The sequence below is a fragment of the Ursus arctos genome, unplaced genomic scaffold, assembly GCF_023065955.2.
Source record: "Ursus arctos isolate Adak ecotype North America unplaced genomic scaffold, UrsArc2.0 scaffold_29, whole genome shotgun sequence".
Classification (NCBI taxonomy): Eukaryota; Metazoa; Chordata; class Mammalia; order Carnivora; family Ursidae; genus Ursus; species Ursus arctos.
Window position 1 is genome coordinate 20,610,758 of NW_026622974.1, and position 24,513 is coordinate 20,635,270.

Genomic DNA, 24,513 nt, shown 5'->3' on the forward strand with positions numbered 1-24,513 from the left:
ATCTTTTTAATCTGTGTATAACCCACAGCACAAAGAACAAGGACTTTTAATGTGTAAGTTCTTTAAAGATTGATTTATTTATTTATTTTAGAGAGAGGGGGAGAGAGAGAGAGAGACGGAGCACAGGGTGGAGGAGCAGAGGGAGATGTAGACAGAAACCTAAGCAGACTCTGTGCTGAGCGTGGAGCCTGACACGGGGCTCCACCTCAGGACCCTGAGATCATGACCTGAACCGAAACCAGGGGTCAGAAGCTCATATGACTGCACCACTCAGGTGCCCCTAACGTGTAAGTCCTTTAAAAATATGAATTGAATTGAATGAAATTGATTTAACATATGAGGGTGATAGTTTTTGGGGTAAAATTACTATGTGGAGTGGACATTTTAGTGTGTGTGGCTTTAAAATTGTTAAAATGAATTCTAAAAGTTATTAGTCCATTTTATGTAAGAGAAAAAATATATAGCAGGCTAAGTCTTAAACTTACTGGAAAGTACAGTTTCCCAATGAATAAAAGGCTGAACAATAATTTTGTCTCTCATATATTTTAGTAAAATATGCCAAGTCTCAAAATCCTTTCTTATTTCTCTGAAAATGACATTTGAAATTGATTAGGTCGGTAGCTACACATATTTTATTATCATTTAGCTCCTCAGCCTGATATCTATCTGAGAATTTCTAAGGCTGATTAAAAAATGTATCACTTATTGAATAAGACATAACAATGATAATTTTGTTTCTGAAAACACCCATCGGTATTAGTTTGTGTGCAAAAATCAGTTTTCCTTATTTTCCAGATTCCCTTATAAATCAGTTCCTGATAGTACACGACTATAAACAATGTATAATTCTGGACTCAAAGCAACAATTTTTATCATTTAGCTCCTCAGCCTGATATCTATCTGAGAATTTCTAAGGCTGATTAAAAAATGTATCACTTATTGAATAAGACATAACAATGATAATTTTGTTTCTGAAAACACCCATCGGTATTAGTTTGTGTGCAAAAATCAGTTTTCCTTATTTTCCAGATTCCCTTATAAATCAGTTCCTGATAGTACACGACTTTAAATAATGTATAATTCTGGACTCAAAGCAACAATTTGTCCTCCCTATGAAATAATTTAAGGAACATTTCTCAAGAGGAAAGACCTCTGGTTATTTGGAAACTGTGTGTGTCTATAACGTGTGAGATGGAAGTATCCGCTGGGATTCTCTTTTTCATTTTTAAATGTATTTTCTTCCCTATTGCATTTCATATTTCCACATATATCATATTCATATGAATAGGTTGTCCTTAAAAAAAAACACACCCTGAAAAACCAATCATTAACAAATGGTCATTTATTGTAAACATGGTTTGGCTACATGTTTACATGTTGCATATAAATGAAGGGCTAACAGAATTACAGAGGACTTGTATTAAATTTTTGTTAAGTATATTTTGCTGGATAAGCTCCTAAATATTTCTCCTTTTAATTTTCCTAATACATAAATTTTGTTTTGTTATGCAAAGCATAATCCTTTAGTAATGCTTACCTTGAAAACATATTTTATGTCAAACAAATACCTACTTTATTGGTACTAAATACTGTTTTAAGATTTGGGGGATATATGCTATCGGGACCTCTTTTAAAACAGATTTGATAAAACATTTAAAATTAGATTTTAAGTAACCTCTATAGAAAAAATAACTGCATTAAGTTCAGGTGACATTTTAAAATAAACTACTTAAAGTGAAAATAATAGTTGGCTGTCATTACATTTATTAAATGAATTAATTAGAGTGATACACACAGATATTTAAAGGTGAAGAAAAAAAACTAAGACTACAAATAATTATTACTGAAAAGCAGGTGACAGTGAAAGAAGTTGTCATCAAGTTGGACATGTTCAGTTCTATTGAATGGCTGCTTTTGCAGGGATGTTTCTTGGCAGGGGCTTAAAAATCAGTATGTGATGAATATAAATGAGGTACGCTCAAAATGGCATGGCTTCTGATTTTATAGTATTGGCTTATTTTATAAGGCAAAGCCCTAATTTTAACATAATCATCTTTATCAACTAGTATTTATTACATATTATGAAATCCATTTCCATCCATGTGGAGACAAAAGAGAACTATGATTTTGTAACTAATGTGTTTCAGTGATTATACTGAAATAGCCAATGTGAAATTAAAACAAGATGCAAACAAATTCCCCCAGATATAGAAATAAAACTATATTAGTGTATTAATTAACAGCATAAATCGCCAAATTATGGAGAACTTGGCATAACCGACATAAGTAGAGTTAAGTAGACTATTTCGTTTGAAAAAGAAGAATCACAATGACTTTCCTAATGGCACTGGATACAGTACATTTGACTGGGTGATATATTACACTTTGTACTGTTGTTCTTTGGGGTTGGGGGGGGGCAAAGACTTTAAAAAGAAGAGTTTATAAGTAAGAGATGCCTCTCTGGGCCTTGGCTGGGAAAGACTGAGATGGAGGTGTCCCATTAGAGTTAATCTAAGATCCTAGAAGAGCATCTACTTTAAAGGGCACCTTGACTGGCAGTACGGAATAGTGAAGAGAGTTCACTACTATTAGTATTTGGTATGTATCAAATAATCCAGGCTTGCCATCCACTGTGGTATTCTGAGTGAGAACATAACTCAGAAGCAGAAAAGCATTTTCAAACTAGGGCATATGCAAAAGGAGAAATCAAGGCCAAACCCATTGTAGATGGAAGAAGAAATTCAAATTCCTAGATGACACAAAAGCCTGGTGACTGTGATTCTCAAACTTCAGTGTGATGAGAATTATGTGGACAACTTGTTAAAGTTTCTGGGTCCCACTCCAGAGTTTCTGATTCAATAGGTCTGAGCCGGGACCTGAAAATTTGCATTTCTAAAAAGTTCCCAAGTGATACATAATTCAAGGCTGAATTTCTTTTTTCTTTTTTTTTTTTTTGTAATACACCTCAGCAAATAATTACTGAACATCTATTTTAATCTGGGCAGTGTACTAAGCTCTGTAGACTCGAAGATAAATAATTAATGGATCTTATGCAGCTGGTTCAGGAGCCACATTTTGCCTTATGAAATCTTACCATAAAAAAAAGAGTAAAAATAAAAGTATAAGCAATTTATCTTACATAATTGATACAGACACCCTACCTAAAGACAAACAAGTAAAAAACAACAAAACAAAACACAACAAAAAACCATCAAGTGTTGGAGGGTGAGGCAAAGGAAGCACAAGAAACTATTTGGGAAGGAGTTTAAAGATAGACACTCGCTTCAACTGACAGTTTTTCAAGGTTTCTATGAGCAGTCAGATTGAGTATGTACCCTGGAAGCATGTGCCTACAGAAGAGTGAGGAGAAAAAGCAAAGATCAGTTGTTGACAGGTAAGACCTTGGGACTCCATTACACCAGTAATGGAATGGGATTTGTTAAGAAGGATGAGGAAAAATAAAGAACCCATGAGGACCAAGGTCAAAAAGTCACACAAAATAGTTACTGTTAACATATATAATCAATGAAATACAAATACGTTTAGGCGATACAGTCACCTGAATAAATAGTATTTTCAAAAGTACACTATTACATGGATTAATTAACAAACGTGGATTACAATTTTGAAAATTCTGTAAAGCTGCCATGCCTTGGGCCACAGAAAATTTTTTTCAGTGTATGAGATCGACACCATTGTGGGCATTACTTTGAGATGTCACCATAATAAGAGCCATACAGTCCTAAGGGATACCACCAAACCTGGTCATTCCAAGTGATTGCATATAGTAGAATATCCCTCAAGTATAAATAAATGACACTCTGTTTAGTCATCCATTGCTAAAATAAAAAAAAAATACAGAAAGACTTTCCACCTCGGAATGGGCAATAACAGAAATAAATGCAAGCTTATTCTTTCCTTCCACATAAAATATGTCAATGCTAAATTTTATTATTATTTCAACATGCTACAATAATGTGTAATGATTATAGAGAAATGATCTTGGTTTAAATCCCACTCCACTCCCTCAGGCATTAAAAATAGTGCAGGAAAATTTCAGAGGAGCCAAGTTAAAGCTAGGTCATGAATAGAATATATGGCTGTTTTCATGAAATAGCCCAGAATGTGTGATAAGAACAATCATATTTTAAATTAGACTGTAGCCTCAAGATAATTTTCCAGAATGCCACACTAAATACATCATATATTTCTTTATATGCTGTATTTTTATGTTACATTATTAATGAAACATGAATTATTAAATGCATATTTCAATAATTAGTGGCTGAATTCATATTACAGCATGTCTAATGGCAACTAATATAGTTGCTTTTATGCAGCTGTATTAATGTGTATATTTTAATGTGTCCCTATCATCTTTATATTGAAGAGTAATGTAGGTTTATGTGTAGTATATGCTTTGTTAAGTTTTATGAATTAGACAATATAAGAATATCAAGGGAAGGAGCAGATTCAAGATCATTAGCAATGTCAAACCGAATGGGAGAATTTTAAAGTTTTATCAAACTAATGATTTCTCAATAGGCCTAAGGCTTTAATAGTTGGGAGACAGTTTCCAGTCTTCAATTTCATTACAACATACCTGGGAAATGGTCCATTTGAGTGAGTTAAGACAAACATTCCTTGAGGCTCACAATACCCTTAATTTAGAACTGGATATCTTGAGAGAATAGGACTTTACAGGTAGGTATAGGTCTCATTGTAAAAACAAGAACAAGAACCAAGGCCCAGATAATTTAAGAGATTCATACTTTTGTTCACAGAATTAAATAAAAAAGGTTTGATGAATGAATCAATAATTATAGAATTTCCCTAAGGTCACAATGCCAGTGTTTCTGAACAAAAATATCGAATCTACTGAATTTCATAACACAGCTCTTTCCACTGCTCTTAGTGGACTCTTCAAGGCTGAATTTCTTTCTTTCTTTTTTTTTTTGTAATACACTTCTTCAGCAAATAATTACTGAACATCTATTCTAATCTGGGCAGTGTACTAAGCTCTGTAGACTCGAAGATAAATAATTAATGGATTTGGTCCCCCAAAAAGCTTACATGGGGAAAAAGGACAGGTAAACTGACTAAATTAGAATACAGTATTGAAGAGCAAAGGAAGAACTAAACCCCAGGAAAAAATAAAACTAGTCAGATTTTGTCACACTTCTACTCAAAGTCCTTAATTGTCCCCCTCCTCTTTCAGAATCTTTATAAGAGCGTACTTACTCTGTCATCATCTGTCTCCACACTTTCTCTCTGAACTCATCCATTCTTGAGTATCTTTTCCCATCTAGCCATACTCTTTTGCATTTCTGTTTCTTGTCAGAACCAAAATATTCTTCCTTCAAGAATTTGACACATGCTGTTCCCTTCACCTTGACCAGTCTCCCCAAAATATCCTTATGCCATACTCCCCCACTTTTTTCAGATATTTCCTTAAATATTACCTCCTAATTTTTCCTGATCACCTCACAAAAATAACAGTTCTTTTCCATAGCTATGTCCACACAGTGCTCATATTCCTCAGGAAGCTGAAGCACAGAAAAATGACACAATTAGCCCAAAGGTACTACAGGTCAACCACAGTTTGAATACAGTAATTGGGCTTCAGACCCAATATCTTAACCACTTTGTTATACTGCCTCAATAGTAGTGGAACCCAAAGAAATTGAAAAAATACTGCAGACCATTTTTAAAGGGATTCTTTCAGGAGGGTTTCCTCTTTGGCTCTGGGTTAGAAAAGAATAATAGGATGCATGATGCAGCAAGGAGGGAATTTTTTTTTTTTATTTTATTTATTTGACAGAGAGAGAGGGATCACAAGCAGGGGGAGTGCGAGAGGAAGAAGCAGCCTCCCAGCAGAGGAGCCTGATGTGGAGCTCGATCCCAGAACGCCGGGATCACGCCCTGAGCCGAAGGCAGACGCTTAATGACCGCACCACCCAGGCACCCCAGCAAGGGGGGAATTGTAAACAACAGACAGAGAAGACAGTTTGGCCTTGCAGGAGCTATCTTCAGATGTTACCAGTGGCAGTGTCTCCAAAGGGTTAAAAAATAAATTAATTAAGCACCTCACTGTAGGAGAGTTACCTTTTAACCAAGCAACCACAGATTTTAGTAAAATCAGGCCACAGTAATATCTGCAGTTAAAAAAGGGAAACAGAGCAGAGGACCAGGCAGCCAGCAGCTGTACCTCCTCTTTCTTTCCACAGGATTTACATACTTAGTGCATGTGATTTAGTATGCAAACCGATGTTCATTTTTAACTAAGTACCACTGTATAGTATCTTTATCATATTGGTCAGTCCTTAAAATCAAGTATTATAACAAATTGAATAGAAGCTGACTTTCAAATTACTATGGCAAAATTCAAGAGTAAAAATGGGAAGGTAGCACATTTTACTACATTGTACTCATCGATTATAATAACTTTTAAAATAAGCACAATTTTTAGATTATCAATCACATTTAAAAATTTGTGTTCATTTACTGCATTACATTTATATTTTGTGTATATGTTTTAATAATTTTACTAGTGGAGTATGTATAATTTATAAGCAACACATATTTTGGAAATACATGAAAAATGTTTTATTGATAGGAGATCAAAATCAAAAAAGTTTGGAGACTGCTGGCAAAAGTTTGACTCAATAGGGATAGGGATATCCACTGCTATTGAGTTCTAATGGTGATTTGTATATTATATTTATATATTTATATAATAACTGACAGATTCAACCCTTATGGATGTATGTAATTTAAAAATGATTTTGAAGGGTTTAAAAACAATTTTATTAAATATTAATAATAATAATTTAAAATAGATATTTCATAATTTATAGTTGACAGCAGATGTCTTAGAAAAACTAAAGATCTATTCTATAATTTACGCAAAAAATATCCAATAATTTTATTGGGTTGCATTCATACTTAATAAATTAATAATTTTTCAGTAAATCCCCCAATACAATATTAACAATAATTATCTTTTTAAATGCAATTTACACGGAATCTTTATTTTTCAGCTCTTCAGTAACAAGATCTAAATTTATTCGGGAAATCTTAAAAAAGAAAAAAATCCTTATGATGCTTGCTTGTGCCAGAGAAATGGATGTCAAGCAAAAATCTATTAAATAAATAGATATCATGAATTAAATGGTTCTTATTTTATAACATTATGAACTTCATGTCAGTTTTATTTTTCCTTCACATTGATATTCTGGATCCTTAAAAAGATAAATTGTTCATATTATACTTTATCTTTTAATTCACTTACAGAGTACAACGAAATAGAAATTAGCTTTGAAAGAGGTCACCCATTGGCAAAATGTCAACAGGATTGTTATGCTGCCTAAACAGAATAATGTACAATATGAAGTAAGAGTGACTTAATTAACTGAGTATGTCTCAGTACAGTGCACTTCTTCTCTAGTGAAGACATAAAAAAGATTCATAACTGCATTATGTCAATTAATCTACTCACATTTCAGTGTGAATATAAGAAATGAGGAAGTATATGAGCTATTTGTGTCAAGATAAACAGATAGATAATAAATATATACACACTCACTCATTCGAATCCACACCAACACTGCCACCAAAAAAACCCCCAAAAAACAAAAACATTGTACTTAGATGTTTCTATTCACAAAAGATGATCCTCTCAATGTAAAATGGATAAGATAAAAAAAAAAAATGCTGTCCACAATTTTTTAAATCATTACGTAAAAGATATTCTGATGCTGTTATGAAGCCCATTTAAGGATCCCTTCACTTGTTCTTTCCGCTGTACTAGTACATGTTTTTGTTTTTAAGATTTCATTTATTTATTTGAGAGAGAGCGAGAGAGCACATGCCCATGAGCAGCGGGAAGGCAGAGAGAAAGGGACAGAGAATATGAAGTAGGCTCTATGCTAAGCACAGAGCCCCATGTGGGGCTCGATCTCAGGACCCTGAGATCACGACCTGAGCCGAAAACAAGAGTTGGACCCTTAACCAACTGTGCCACCCAGGCGCCCCTTGCCCTGGACTAGTACATATTTGAAGTTACTGCGAAATGGACATGCTGGTTTTCCGAAAGGTAAAGGACACTTTCTTCATTATTCTTTTCTAAATTTTCACCTAATTTGGGGGTATTTCCCACTGTTTGGGCCTTATAGTCTATAGAATAATTTATAGCCCAGTCTGTAAATGGAGAGCTGATGAAACCATGAAACTGAGGAAGATCAGTCTTTGGGACAAGCTTTTGTTATTTTGTAGGGTTCAGATACCGGCACATTAGATACCTGTAGAGGGCCTCAGTACTGAGTAGACTGAACAAGCACCAAAGTAGAGCACTGTCTAAAGCATGTAGAGACTACCAACTCCAGGAATTCCTTCTATTTTACCGTCTGGCCTGGACTTACCAAATATCCTGATTCTTCAAAAGAAGATGAACATTCTGATTTTTATAAGACATTTTTCTGATATTAAATTTTGGAAGATAATTCAAGTATAAACCATTACAGATCAATTAATGGATGCCAAACTAAAGATCTGCAAGACCAGATTCAGTGCCTGCGCCTCCAGATAAATCACTCTTGTTCTAAATCTTCCAATCTTGGAAAAGGAAAGAAGACACCATTCTGAACTGATTATCCCACTGGATAACTTATCTTCTAAGGGAGGAGAGAGGTTATTGAACAATTGAAAACTAAAAGGTATGTGACAGTAATTTCCACAATTTCCTGAAACAGGATGTGCTGGTTATGATCCTTTTGGTAGTAAGATTTGAAATGACTTAAAAGAATAATTGTCTTTTCCCCTCTTTCTAAACTGTCTACAAAAGAACATGCAATAATTTTGCAATCAGATTTTAAAATATTATTAAAGAGTTATTCACAGAATTTTTTAAAAAGTAGTTTAACATTCTGTGTAGTAATCAATCTTAGTACATCAGAAAAACAAGACAATGGAATTACTTGAAAACCAAATAAAAATGTAATTAGCTAGTTATAGATTGCCAGAAGAGACATGATTTTAATTTTGAAATGAATATTCACTCATAAACTTATTTACAGTGGATTTATACGATGTTCTATATAGTAAAGAAGTCCAAACTACCTCTGTATCTTATAGTGCAGCCCAACGTCTATTTTCCTGGTGGAATTCTGATGCAATTCAGGTTTTATTCTCATCCAACCTCCTCACTGCTCACTACTCCTATTATAGCAAAAGCAGTTTCTGCTAGCAGAAATAAAAGTTTCTTTCCTAGTTTCTGGAAATTTTAGGTTTTATATATATATATCATATATATATGTTTTCTATATATATGACATATATATAATATATATGACATATATATGACATAATAGTGTGTGTGTGTATATATATATGCATATATATATACATATATATATATAATACATATATATATATACATATATATATATATATAATGCCTGTCTTTAACAACGAAACAAAAAACTATTTTAAAAATTTATGGGATCTATAATTCTTGCTCAAGATCAGAAAATGAATATAAATTGGATTCTCCCTAGACATCACATTTATTCATTTCCTATTGTAGTCTTTTACATATATAGGACAAGAATTCTCTCTCACTTTATGCATGAGCAGATGTAGGACAGGCCCTATATAAATCGGTCCAATAGGCAGCAATCGCACTGATGTAATCACAGGTCATCACTGAGAACAAAAGCAGATGGTCATTAAAGACAACCTCTCCCCCAAAAAATCTCCAAAAGCCTATAAAAGGGTCTTAACCTATGTGAATGTTATGACTTTGCTTAGGGCTAGAATTTCTCCTCTTTGATCTAGCTATTAATTGCATGAACAATAAGAAGTAACAAATTACTTTGGGATCTGCCTAATTAAGCTGATCAGTAAGCACCTCAGGGACTGGTTGTGTTTGTTTGGTTAAATTGCTCGTACACAGGATGGGAGAGATGTCTTCTTTTTTGCGTTCTTGTCCTTCGTTATTATCTACTCCCCTCCACAATCTAAGTGGCTCTAGAAGAATTTTATCTGTTTTTACCTAAATTAAGTCACACTCCTGATCTAAGTGAAGTATGAAAAAAGAAACTCTTTTTTCAAAGACAGGAACATCACGGTGAGCAGAGGTGATGACTGATACATAAGGTTCTCCAAAATAAGATCCGATTGTATTATCTGTGTTGGATAAACTACTGGATGCCCAATTAATTTGAATTTCAGGTAAAAATTCATTATTCTTTTTGTCTAAGCAGGTACCATGCAATATTTAGACATATGTATTTTTATTTGCTGGACCTGGCAATCTTAGACTGAATTTGTATTCCAGGTCAAGTGTAGAACAAGTATTTTTTAAAGTAGGTTGAGAGAATTTAGATAAAAAATTACTGAGGGACTCTGTCCTAACTGGCTGCACATATTCCTGTCCTGCCCCAATTGTCCAGCAGCCTGTTCTCAGTTTTTCCCATGTATCACATTTTCCAGAATCTAGCCATGTTTTAGGTCACAGCTCTTCATATTCATATCATCTCTATTTTTACTAAGGCAAAGTTTTGATTTGTCATTATTTCATGAGAGACTCTCTATGTCAGATAGCTTTTTCTAATCTATGGTATTTCCCAAGATTTAGGCAAGTAAAGAGTCTTGCCAGTCTAGATTCCCACCTACAATGGAATTAAGGTATATTTGAATTTCTATTAAATAACTTATTAAAACTTATTAATACAAATAACTTATTAAAACAAAATAGAAATAAGAAAAAGACTTTGTAAGTGGATTCTAGCTTCATTATTTAAGATCATCTCATTCCATTCCCTATCCTTCAACTACTTTTTTTCTAAAACTCTCCATATTATGTAACATAAAAGTACACATTTGTATATAACATATAACATTTTCTACATCACATCGATTTATTTTATATACATTTATTCATCATTCACAGAAAGGAGACTGGAAAGGCAGAACAAAATAAATCCACTTTATTCAAAAGTCTTAACCTGTCTCTGCCTTGAACTATAGGAAGATCCTTTAGAAAATATGTGTTGTAAAGGCAATATATATATATATTTTTTTTTAATTTACTAATACTTTGTGGTGATTCCTGCAATGTTTTACAGACATATATAAATAAATCATAATGACACTAGCTGTAGTTTGGTTTTGAATTTTAATTTGCATGAGTTAGGATATTTACTCATCCAATGGTCTCTTCTTAGAAACAGTAATAAGGGCCAAATTACACTTGGACAATATGTAATAAATTGAAAACGTCCTGCACATTATATTCCTTTGGAATTGTGTAGTATCAATTTTAAATTTTGTTTCAGGTTTAGTTAAAATTCATTTATTTTAAAACTGTTTAGTTTGTCTCAGAATGCCAAAATATACTACAAACTCAGAGTGAAGTTTTAGTGTGTTATGGATATATTTTTTCCAATTCATAACACAATGTCAAAGAAGAACTTGGGTGGACAAATGACAGAAATGCATTGATAAATCTAAATGGATTGGTAAATTTTAAGGAAAGATTGGTCGGCTCGCTCTGCCTACTAGAACACAGCAAAAGCAAACCCCCGATGGCTTCCCCCCCCGCCCCCTGCCATGGTTTAAGTGCAGCAATTGGCACCACTTGGGAAAAGTGATCAGTGGTTCATATTGTTAGAAAAATGTTTCAAAAGCTTTGGGTTTTTCTGATGTTTGATTATCAGTATAACAGTTCTTAATAATGCAAAAGAAGGCTGGGGCATTTTTATGATTTTTTTCTTGTTAAACTGAGTTTTTCTTTAATTAAAACAGATTTTGGATAAATTTTTACTTATAAAATATACTTATAACTGGATTAAAACACAGGATCTAAGGACCTTTTCCTATTACAAAAAGTAATTCATTCTTACATACATTTAATAAGATATCTCAAATGCCAAATTCTGAGAAATGTTATTTTTTAAAATTAAAATTGGAATTATTTACTGAAGACACTTGTCTTCACTAAATAGTTCCAGTATTTGAGCTTTAATTTGTATAAGTAAATTTTATGCTGTCACTTCTGAATTGAGGTCATTTAACTGACATACTCCTAGTCATCTGAAGGATGGAAATTGGATTTCTAAAATCTGTTGCAAGGCAATAAATACCTGCTGTAAGTACTGTGGAGCAGCAATTATCAATCTGCAACGTATTTCCTCTTAGATTTCTGTTACCTCATGACACTTCCACCAACTCTCAGCTTTCTCTTAATGCATATTGCTAGAGTCTCCTTAATTTCCCATCCCACTCCAAGAGCGCTTTTTATGCTCCATAACCTGTTTCTGATTCTGCCAATCTCTCACTGACCAAATATAAATGTCACACCATGTTCTAAAATGCATTGAACCACAATTACAGGGGGAACAATCAAAGTCCTTTCCTATCCCACAATCAGTATTAAGCAGTTGGATAAACTGATCCAAATTTTCAAGTAGTTTGGGTCCCCAGCTCTTCAGCTACAGCTTGTTTCGGTTACTGTAGCCATTAGCTTCTCATTGAATGAGTTTGCCAGGCTCAATATCCTACCAAAGAGGAAAGCTGCTGCGTTTTCTAAGACTGCAAATTATTTTCCAGTACTATATTTTTAGTTCAGAAGTAAGTTATGCTCTAGTAACCTGCTTATAAGCCTAGAGACTGGCATTCCTGTCTTCCATTGCGTTTCTTAGGTCCAGTGCAATTCTATCTAGATGCTGTTAAGTTTCTCTTACTGCATTCCTACTAATGAAATGACTTCACCTTTCTTAACCAATATTCCCTCTACAGTTCTGGTTATTTGCCAGGCTTAAGCAAGACCCACTGAACAGCTGTTCTCAGCCTATGCCAGGCTGCTTATAGCATTAAGGGTCCAGTATATCTTGTCTATAATTTGTACCCCAAATCTCGGAGGAAAATCTCACTGGGTAACAATAGGTAGGCACCACACTTTCAAAATCCAAATATCCTAAAAGCATTATGTATAGTGAAAATTGTATATTCTGGAAAAAAAAATCCCTAAGGCCTCCTTCTGTTCAATAGCCTTGCAAGTAAGTCCTCAACAATGTCCCTTAATGGGTTTGCTTGCTCTTTCCACACCAATGTCTTTTAATAGCCATTTCCTTGATGACTAGGACTTCTAAAATAGCTCATCAGAACTAGCCAAGGATAGCACTTTTTCCATAAAAAGTTCTCATCTGAGAGAGAGAGAAATGTTTAGCATACTAACTCTCTATCTCAATCCTAAAGTTACTTTTTAGAATTCTAGCTGCAAATTCTCCTCGGACCCAGGTATTCTGCAGATAAGAAACTGACACTTAAAGTTTAGTCCCTATCACCTGTGGATAGGACCATATCCTGAATCAACCTGCCTTCCCAACACCTCTTAGAACATCTCTCAGTGCAAGCTTCAAGTACAGATTAGCATAGGCTGGGTGCTCACTTCTCCAAAAAAGAGGTTTGCAAACATAAACTATCACCATGGCTGTACCCTTCTCCATGCAGTCCAATGACTGTGGCTAGCCCAATTTTTATGCACTATGGCTCGGCATGTGAATCTTCTGCGCAGTATTTTTAAAAACGCAGAGGCTCAGACCTTCCAATATAGTACATCAAAATCCTCAGGAAGTAAGTCTAAAATAAGCATGTATTTTTAGAAACGGCACAGGTGATTGTGACGTATTTTGGAGTGTCTGAAATACTGACTTGCTTTTGGGATTCTCATCCTCCCTAGTTTCGTGAGTCCAATGGGCAAGAGAAGCATGTGATCTGCAGACCTGCCCTAATGGCTATATGTTACTGGGGGACCATGAGAAAATGGCTTCATTTTGATGAACCTTCTGTTTTTCCTTGTAAAATACATCTTCTATGATATACCATTGAATTATTCAAAAAAAAAAAAAAGTCCTGGAAAGGCAAACTACGGAAAAAAGTGGTATCTACATTTTCTGATAAGCAATTAGTCCTTGACTGTATATTTTTAAAAGTCATGGGATCAGTAATAACACTCTGGGCCTATATCTGTGTCTATATGTTCAAATACTCATTCACATTTATAGTCATGATAATTACATTGGTCTCTTTTGAGTTTTTGTTTCAAATTTTTTTAAATACAGAGGATAAATTTTTCTTGCTCTGGGAGGGCAGAAGAGGCCAGTAACTTAAATCAGGGGAACTAACATGGAAGGCTGTGGGACTGGTAAAACTTAAGTGATGTTGGTTAGATTAAAGGGCTGATGCCTGAAGAGAGAGGGATCAGGCCGAGGTGTTTGCTTTGTATCTATCCGATGCAGAGTGTTTAGAGGCTTAGAAAGGTTAAGTGACTTGTTCCTGGTAACAAAGCTAGTGAAGGCAAAGCTCTCAATCTCAAAAGCCCATCCTCTTTTGTACATGTGACCTTTTGGTTTGGAAGGGTAGGCTGCAAAATTTAACCCCACTATAATCAAGATGATGCCACAGACCACTCTCTACTGTTTCAAATCAAAGTTTTTCATCAATTTACATAAAGAGGCTACTTATCTGTGAGCTCTAATTAATATGTACATATTAGAACCAAGATTAAGTTCAAATATTAATTGACCGGGGCTCCAGAGCTTGATTTTGGAAAGCCTTTGATTTCTGTTTAAACTAGGATGGTTGGCAAAAAAAGTAAAAAACAATGATATATTCTCTTTTCTGTGTATGTGCACACATGTGCATATCCTGACTTCCATAAATATATACCCACTTCCTAATTCAAAGTTTCTTGAAATTTCCACTATTGATAAATTCCTCACAGACAAATGAGGAGTTTTATGACATAATTAGAACATAATGGAGTTTTTTACTGATGGAGGTGAAAGATTTACTCCCCTCTGACCATTGTTCTTGTCAGTTAATAACCAATTGTTGAAGTCAACTTTTTGTGTGTGTGTAGGTGTGTGTTTCTTTTATTATCTTCTTAGAAAGAATATATAAACACAACATAATAGCTTTTAAAAATATTCTTATATAGACATAACCAATTAAAAATGGCATCTATACAAAGGGCAGAAATGATGGTTTCTAGGAAAACACTGAAATTATTTTGGACTGTAACTATCCACGAAGTTCTCAGATTTAAATTGTGGAGCCTAGAGTGGAGTCTCAGTTATAATTATGTAAAGATAGCAAATAATAATATAAAAGTACAATATAATGTTTTATTGAAATGAGTTGAAGCTTAATCTGTCTCATAATTCTTTGAAAATAAACCCATTTATTGATGCATTCCGGCTAATATTAGCAATGCAAATGGTATTCAATCAGTTCTAAATCATTTTTTTAAGTTGGACTGTTTCTGCGAACTATCCATTTTTATTAGAGTCTGAAAATGGAAAATTCTTCTCTGATCAGTTATGTTCTCACACAATATTTATGAAATTCAGTTCTGCTTGATAGATTCCTTAAACCTCAAAATTCAACCATTTGTAAATCTCACTTCTTTGTAATGAGTCTTGGAATAAGAAAGAAGGGAAAATATGTCTAAGCTTCAAAAATAGACTTTACAAGTCCAAAGTTATTAAAGCTCATGTATGTCTTTACTCAGGTGGATCAACAAATATTTTCTTAGCTTCTGTTTACTTTTATTTTGCATATAATCCTAAAAGATTTGGTTATCTCTTTCAAAGCCATGACAGGTTCAAAACAACTAATTAAAGGGGAAGAAGTGGCATACTTCAGATAGACATTAACTGTGACCAAAATTTGCCACTGAGAGGATATGTTAAAGAATTATACAAGCCATCAAATGAATGAACTAAGATTTTATATTAGTCTTGGATTGTACGAGAGAAACAATTCTATTATCTATTATAGAAACAATAGAAAACTGACATCCATTATAATGAACCACTTTCATAAATGTAATGTTAAATTATTCTTAAAGTAAGGATCTCTATAATGAAAGAGATCTGGGCAACAAAAAAAAATAGGCAGATTTTATTCTACATAAACAAAAGTAGGTCATTTAGAATAGATATGGCCAAAGTTCTTCATTTTGTGTTACCTAATCAATGCAACGCCTTTTTTAACAATGTGTTTGGTTGTTAGCTAAATGCCTCAAAATGTAGATTAAACTTTTGGCTATATATTCACTACCAAAGATGTTGAAACTAATCAAGTTGATTGAAAAATTTAACTGAACCTCTGAGATATCATTATAATTAATCAGTCATTGATTATTTTTAACACCCTAAAAATGATTTAAACCATTACACTCAGCCTGTATGAAAAGCTATAATTTACGCATAGATTTTCTAATTAGCAAATGCCAATATAAAGAGAGTAACACTTCACTAAGTTATTACAAGTGAAGAGAAAACAATATATTATTATCTCCCTCACAAACGGATTGGAATGAAAAATTTAGATCTATTCCTTTTGTCTTAAAAACAAAAGCACCAAAACAGATGGAAGAGTCCAATAGAGAAGATACAATGAAATACACTCCTTAAAACTCAGGAGGATAAAACTCTCGATTTTTCAGACCACCCTTTACTTCTCTTTTAAGGTGCTAAATTGTGAGTTGTCAGTACACATGAAATAAAAACTGCTATGCTCCACCTCCAACATCACAGATGTTTACAGCTAGAAAGTGCTATCTAGATAGCCAGTCCAGTGATTTTCAAATAGAAATACACACCAAAAATCACAAGGAATTATAAGTTACCTAGATGCCAGATGGATCCACCTACTGAAACAGAATTTAAGCATGTGTATTTTTAAAGGCAACTCCCTGGTAAAGAACAATTGTGTACAACTCTTTGATTCTACTGCAGAAGCTGATAATTCAACTAAAAAGTGCAAGAGTAGGTACTTGTTTATGTATATTCTGGTATTTAAATGAAATAGAAAGTTAATTTTTCTTAAATTAATAAAATAGTGCCATATGGAGTGGATATGGGTGACTATTCTAACAGTTCTTCATTTTATGGTTCTACTAAGTTGTGACTTGTCGTAAATCACTGAACAAATCCATATCAAAGTCAGACAATCTCCAAATGTTCTCGCTACTCTTTTTTAAAAAATAATTTTAAGATTGTATTTACTTATTTGATAGAGAGAGAGAGAGAGAGTGAACACAAGCAGGGGCAGCAGCAGACAGAGGGAGAGAAAGAAGCAGCCTCCCCACTGAGCGGAGAGCCCAATGCGGGGCTCAATCCCAGATCCCAGGACCCTGCCAAAGGCAGATGCTTAACCAACCGAGCCACTCAAGCACTCCTACTCTTTTAGGTTACTCAAAATTTACAATATGTTTAACCTAATCAAGTTTTAAAAAAATGAATAAGAAAAAATATTTTTTTGAGGTTTAATATTTCAGATGATATTCTACAGGACCCATGACTTAAAAGCAGTATTAATATATGACACAGGAATAGTAGACATTATATGTAAGAGCTAAGACATGAGATTTGATAAATTCTGTCATATTCCTATATAACAGAAATTATTGAAAATAAAATTTGTTAACTTTTTTTTTGCTACAAAAATGATTTTTTTTTCTTTTCTCCATCAAGGAATATTAGACAGTTCTGTGTATTTGAAGAATTCTAGAGCTGCCTAAATCACAGTCTATGTTAATTTCCATCAAGTGAGATTAAGCAAATCTTAATGGAGAGGGAAGGCATGAAAGAAGTGAAGGCTTTTGTATTTGGACAGAGAACAGTTGGACTAATTCCACACTGATGGAGGGTTTGTAATCCTAGAGAGAGAGCAGATCCCGAGGTTTTAGTGGTTCCAATTGGATATGCTGAAGGGACAACTGGGATCTCACTACTAATTAGCTAAACACTGTGCACTTGAGGGATGCAGAGGAGGTTCTGGGAGCCAAATTTGATATGAAAGGACTGGAATTATTTGGCAGATTAACCCATATTTGAAAGTAGCAAGGGGATGACAAAACGGGCATTTCAGTAGCAGCCAAGATGAACTAAGGAGGAGAGGCTATTCCCTCATGATCCCGGTTTGAGCCACCCCCAGCATTTATTCTCCAAACCCAAAGGGAGGAAATGGGCAACTCTCAAATGACTAACATGGATTTTTCAACCATATGGTGGTGGAGGTAAAGGAAGTTTTATTTTTACTAGAAAACACATAAATTCAGTTTGGTTTTTGCACCAGAGTGTTTGGCAGAAAATTTCTATCTGTAGTATACTAATATACATAATATGTATACATTTTAACATAGTTGTATATGAAAAAAATTTTGTCTTTTCCACACATTAGTTCTACTGCACTAGTTTTGTTTCTTCTGCTGTTATCAAAATTAAGCACTCATTATTCATATAAGATACAGAGGAAAATGAAAGCAAAATGAGAGGGGAAAATATTTGAATAATCTGATCATGTATATTTAAATAACCACAGAGAAGTACTTATTGTTGAATATAGCTAAGAAATTTACATGAGAGAATAAGTCTTATTCTACCCATTCTTAATGTTTGTGCCTTGTTATGTGCTAAGCATTCAATTTTTCTTTTTTCTCTCATTGTTTTCTTAGGTATACTGAACCACAAAGGAGGGAACCAGGAGGGAAACTGGCTCACTGTTACAAAATACTTATCTTGGTTTCAAAGTCTTCTGATTTTCTGCTTTTTATCTAAACTCACATTTATGATGCCCTTCAACAGTCGAATGGATAAAGAAGATGTGGTCCATATATACAATGGAATATTACTCAGCCATCAGAAAGGATGAATACCCACCATTTGCATCAACCTGGATGGAACTGGAAGGGATTATGCTAAGTGAAATAAGTCAAGCAGAGAAAGACAATTATCATATGGTTTCAGGTAAATGTGGAACATAAGGGATAGCATGGAGGACATTGGGAGAAGGAAGAGAAAAATGAAGGGGTGGGAATCAGAGGGCGAGATGAACCATGAAAGACTACAGATTCCGGGAAACAAACTGAGGGTTTCAGAGAGGAGGGGCGTGGGAGGATCGGTTAGCCTGGTGATGGGTATTAAGTAGGGCACGTATTGCATGGAGCACTGGGTGTATACGAAAGTAATGAATCATGGAACACTACATCAAAAACTAATGTACTTATGGTGACAAACATAACATAATAAAAAATAGTAATAAACTTAGTTTAAATAGCTTCTAAGGTTGAATAGTTTAAAGTTAGTTTAAATAGCTTCTAAGGTTGAATAGTTTAAAGTTAATTTAAATAGTTTCTAAGGTTGAATAGTTCTAAAGTTGAATAGCTGGCAATTTATAAAATGAATAAATGAGAGAATACTATCCTTGGAAGTTCTATCCTTTGATATGATACACTTTCTAAAGCTGCAGTCTCTAACTTGTCAAACAACTGGTTTAGTATCACACAGATGAGCTGTGGCAAGGTCAGGTCTGGAAGTGGAATCTTATGGTTTTGGGTATGAAGCTCTTTCTACTACAATAAATTTCTATTATTGCTGAAGTTATCGCTGAAATCATAGGTTAAGATTAATGACATTATGGAAACTAAATAACTTACCTGTAAGTAAAAGGAATTCTGGTTCAAGCCGTATTAAAAAATAAGCTGAGTGATCTCACATAATTAGACTCAGGGCGTTTCATTCAGGAGTTCAGCCATTTGTCAAGGACCAGTTTCTTCTGGTCTCAGCTCTACTGCCTTCAGGGTCACTTATCATCAGTCAGCACCTCACTCCCTTCTTTGGGCTCTGAAAATGGCAAGTAATTACATGTATAAAATCTAGTTGTTGGAAGGTCTAGAAGAGGTCACACCTACATTTTACTTATATCCAGTGAGGATACACCAGCGAGGAAGGCTTTCCCCAGAAAGAACACTCATCTCAGAGACCAGCATAAAGTCACACGCCCACTCGTTCAGGAGTACCCAAAAGTGGAATGGATTTAGAATGACTGACTAAGATAAAGCATCTGATATGAATAAAGACAAAGCAACAGAGCCACTATGTGTACCTAAAATGTAGCTAGGTAACTGATGCACCCTCCATTTCTGGCCCTACCCATCTAAATGTCAATTGTAATTCTCCATTTAGATGCCTGCCTGCCTTGTGGGAAAGAAATAATTTGCCACAAATTAGCCTTTCATCATAAAAACAAACAATGTCAGTACACTGTTGGTCAAAATATGTCAATAAAAACAAGTCTGTTTTTCAAAGCATTTTCTTCTAACTTCAACTAGTGTAGTCCCTTCGTGAAAATCATCTTTGTTGCTAAAGGATAAGCTATAAGCCTATACCAGTAGCACAGCATTAACCTGTGTTGTATGTCACTTATTTTCTGAAGTCAGTCAGTGAATCCACCTTGAGTAGATATTTTTTATGTCAGGCTTTCTGAAAAATGAGAAGCCTGAAGGGATCCCATTGATTTGCCAACTGTGTCACAGTCCGTTTAAGGCAGAATGGCACATGCTTGTGACAAAGGTGATGACAAATGGATATGTACTGAAGGGACAGCACCAACACAGATGAACGAAGGAAATGATGGAAGTACACAACACCAGATAGAAATCAAGATAAAATATAAGATTATAAATGTCAGTGAAATACATTATGTGTGTATATAATACCTCGAATTATATAAAAGTAGGTGCATATAAGACTGTCATTTTTTAGAATTTCTGAAATTTTACACAAATTCAATATTACCAAGAATTGTGAATCTGAAGAATGATTCTGTTGTTTTATAATATTTACATCAACTTACATATAGTTATGAATGGAACACTTATACTTTTTTATTATTATTAATTTAAAATAATACTGCTTGAGTTTCTGTTTTCTAATCTTAGTAAGTATATATGTGTGTGTGTGTGTGTGTGTGTGTGTGTGTGTGTGTGTGTGTGTGTATACCAGCTTGACATATATACAGATGTTAACTATATTTGTAAGGGTTAATTTATGCTAGCCCACATTCAGATAAATTAATAATATTCATGGATACTAACGAGATGAAGATCTTTGCAGGTAGAATTGTGCTCACAGGCATTCAGGATACAATCATCAATGTCCTGTTCACATCTCAGGCCAGCAAAACCCAGATTGCATAAGCAGGAGAAGCCGTTAACCACTGATAACAAGAGATAAGAGAAAATAATATCCCTTTAATAATGGTATGGGTAATGTTAATTATTCTAAAGAATGTTGCATTCAACTAAATGCACTTCACTTTTAACCAAATTAAATGTGAATTCACAGCTCTCTATAGTATTTTCTAAGTAACTATTTCACTCAGTTCTATTAACTTTAAAACTTTAATTTGAAATAAAAACAATCACAATAAACATTTGGTAACAGTTTGCAAAGCAACAATGACAATATCCAATCTTTTTCTTCTCTCTCCCTTTCTCTGTCAGTAAACAATACCTATGATAAATAGGTTACTTTTACATCAATTAACTTTTCCTCAAGTGTTTTAGGTTTAATAAACCAGAAGTTAACTCATTGTTAAAGTTTTTTGTGTGACAAGGTAGATTAAAGTGGGTAGTGATCTGAACGTTGATATTGAATTACTTAAGCCTTAGTTAAAAAGAGCCTTCACATTTCATCATGATCTTTTAAAAGTAATAATCAGAATCTGTCCTCTATTTTATCATTAATGATAGAAAAAGAATGGTTTCTGAAGCGTCTCAAGGAAGTGGTGACAGCATGAATTGTAGCTGGAGTGGGAACAGATTTATGGCTGCTTCTAGTCAGTCCCTGGGTTCTTCATTATCCCTGAGATTTACCATGTAATCTACACTGCCACTCTGCCTCTGTACATGTTCCTGCTATTGGTCTCGTTAAACGTTGAGGTCCTGGGCGGCAACAGAATTTTCAGAACACTGTGTGGTATTTAGCTGGCTTCTAGATTTCTGTAGCCGTGTTTCTGAACAGCACGTGTACCTGGGCTTTTAAAGAAAAACCAGCTCATGGCTGTCAAGCAGAGACAAGGGAGATACAAGAATGGCAGCTTTTTAGGCAGGATTTTACTACTATTATATTTTACCTTTTTTCATGTGGCATCCTAGTTTTTAACATCTCAGTGAATCAAAATAATTAATAAATATACAAGTATAGTTGAAGAAAAATTAATGAGATAATATGGGATCAGTTGTGTTTCCTTATATGTTATATATGCCATCATGTATGTTAACAAATTAAAATCAAATGTTATACAATATGTAATTAAGACATTGTGATATTTTTAAATTTGATCATAATGATATTTTTAAAATTGATTATAATTATAAATTCAAGTTTGGATACTGATGCAAATTGGCAAGTAACAAAAACTATAGTCAACTTTCTGTGTAGAGATATTCTCTGCAGATTGATGAATTATTTTAAAAGAAAAACAACAACAATAGATAACTTTAAATTAGCAAAAGGTCTAAAAGACAGAGATTGGTGTTAGGACATAAAGCTTGCATTTATTATTAAGAAATATGCTTTCTGAATGTTGACTATTCTGGGCTAAGAAGCTAAGAATGAACCCAGACGAGAACATGGGGAATTAAACTGGATACCATAGGTAAAATAAATAAACTAATAAACAACCATAATCTGTTCAAAATTTAAAACAAAGAAACAAAAAAATGGGCTTTTCCCCCCACATCTAATTTGTTAACCATGGGTTATATGAAAACTTACCACCATTTTATCAGGAAATACTTTTTAAGCATATTGCCTTGTTTTGCTGTTATTTTTTTTTTTTTTACCAGAAAATACGGATACTATTTTTATTAGTTTTTATTAGTATTTTTTAGTTTTATTAGTAAATATTCCATACTCCTCATCTGAATTAAATTTTCACCAGATAAGCCCTGCATGAATTTGGATGAAATAACAATTTTATACTTAAATACGTACTGAACATCATATATCAGCTGTACTGAAACAGAGCTTCTGATGTGAAAAAATTCCATGGTGAAAATATAGAGGTATTTTAATAATGTATTGCCAGTGTGGTGAATAAACACATACTTGAGGTTTACAATTTCACACTGACATAATAATAATTATTTCTCATACACAGTCATGTAATAAATACTGTTAGTTTGAATTCGGAAGTTTGGCTTCCCAAACTATCTTATATTTGAGAAAGTATTAAGAATATAATAGATTTATGCTGATACCAATTTACATGTCTGATCTAATTTTTAATAAATATTTTGTTTCTCTGGTAGTTAAATCTCTTAGATGAGGTCCAAAATACATTATGGCTAATTCCATTATGAAATAGATTAATATATCAGGTACTCAAAGTTTATATTTTCCATAATATGTTATGTAGGACCTCCAAAATTTTAATAGATAACATTGCATTATAAGTAGCATATTTGAAAATTATACTTTCTTACTGTATAAGGAATTGTGATCTAGAATATTTTAGACCCTTTTTCCTTTTTCCATTATTTATTTTTTAAAGTTTTTATTTAAATTCCAGTTAGCTAACATACAATGTAATACTAGTTTCAGGTGTACAATACAGTGATTCAGCACGTCCATACATCAGCCGGTGCTCACCACAATTCATAAAAATCATATGCATATTATAAATATATGTCACTCAGAATATGTCAGATTTGCCCCATATATAACCATAGATAACCATTATTCTAGGGCTACCTAGATCTAAAAGTGTTGATAAGCACTCTCTGAGGCATAATTTTCTGTTCCTTCCTTATTTTACAGTGAACATCAGAAACTGACGAGTCATCCCCAGCATCCCCAAATACCAATGGGCTTAAGATCAGAAATATTGTAATAGTGACTTATTTCAAGGTAATCTGAGAATTTCACAAATTTAAAAACACAATTTTAAAGTGACAAAATCTGAAAAAAAAAAAGAAAAGAGAAAAATGATGATGCTGTCAGTTCAAATCAAGAGTAGCAAACAGGGGGCCCATAGCCCCCAAATATATTTTGCTTAGCTGCCATAGTGCTGGAAAAGTTAATTCTATATTAATATCTACATAGATATTCCAGTTTGTGAGGGCCCCACTACTACCTGTTGTTTTAAACTTCGGCTGCTTCACTCAGTTTGGAAAAAATCGTTATGTTCTTTGATGACATGAGTTTACAAAGCACTTGTTTAAAAAAATAATTCATAATTTCAGCTAAATTATGCCGTTTCAAAATAAGGTGACTTTCCTTCAAAATGTGTTTTCTCACAGATTATATTAACCATTTATTCATTTAGTGAAGGAGCACATAAAGATACATTTTGAAGGAGATAAAATAAAACAAGATGGACAGTTTTTTTGGCAATATCCTTCTAGCTCACTTTTTTTCCTCTTCATTCCCCTTCATCATATCCAGTTCACGGGGCTATTTTATGACCTGTTTCTCCTGTGTCTTAACAAAAATTATCCATTTTAGACATGTTCTTCCATTTCAAAAGCCATGTTCTAATATTCAATATTTCTTCTTTTTTTCTTTCTCCTTTTCTTTCCTCTGATTTTTCCTTTTCTTCTTCTGACTGTCCTCTATAAATTTAAATTTCTTCAGGAATACATATTTGGTAGGAGGA

At 33.7% G+C, this 24,513-nt stretch overlaps 1 protein-coding gene across 1 annotated transcript in view; it reads right to left on the reverse strand.

Annotated features, from left to right (window-relative positions):
- EYS (eyes shut homolog) overlaps positions 1-24,513 on the reverse strand; it is a 1,472,707-nt gene that overhangs the window by 1,050,932 nt on the left and 397,262 nt on the right. Inside the window, 1 exon segment of the mRNA XM_044387239.3 lies at positions 20,948-21,069. Within this exon segment, the coding sequence (XP_044243174.2) occupies positions 20,948-21,069 (122 nt within the window).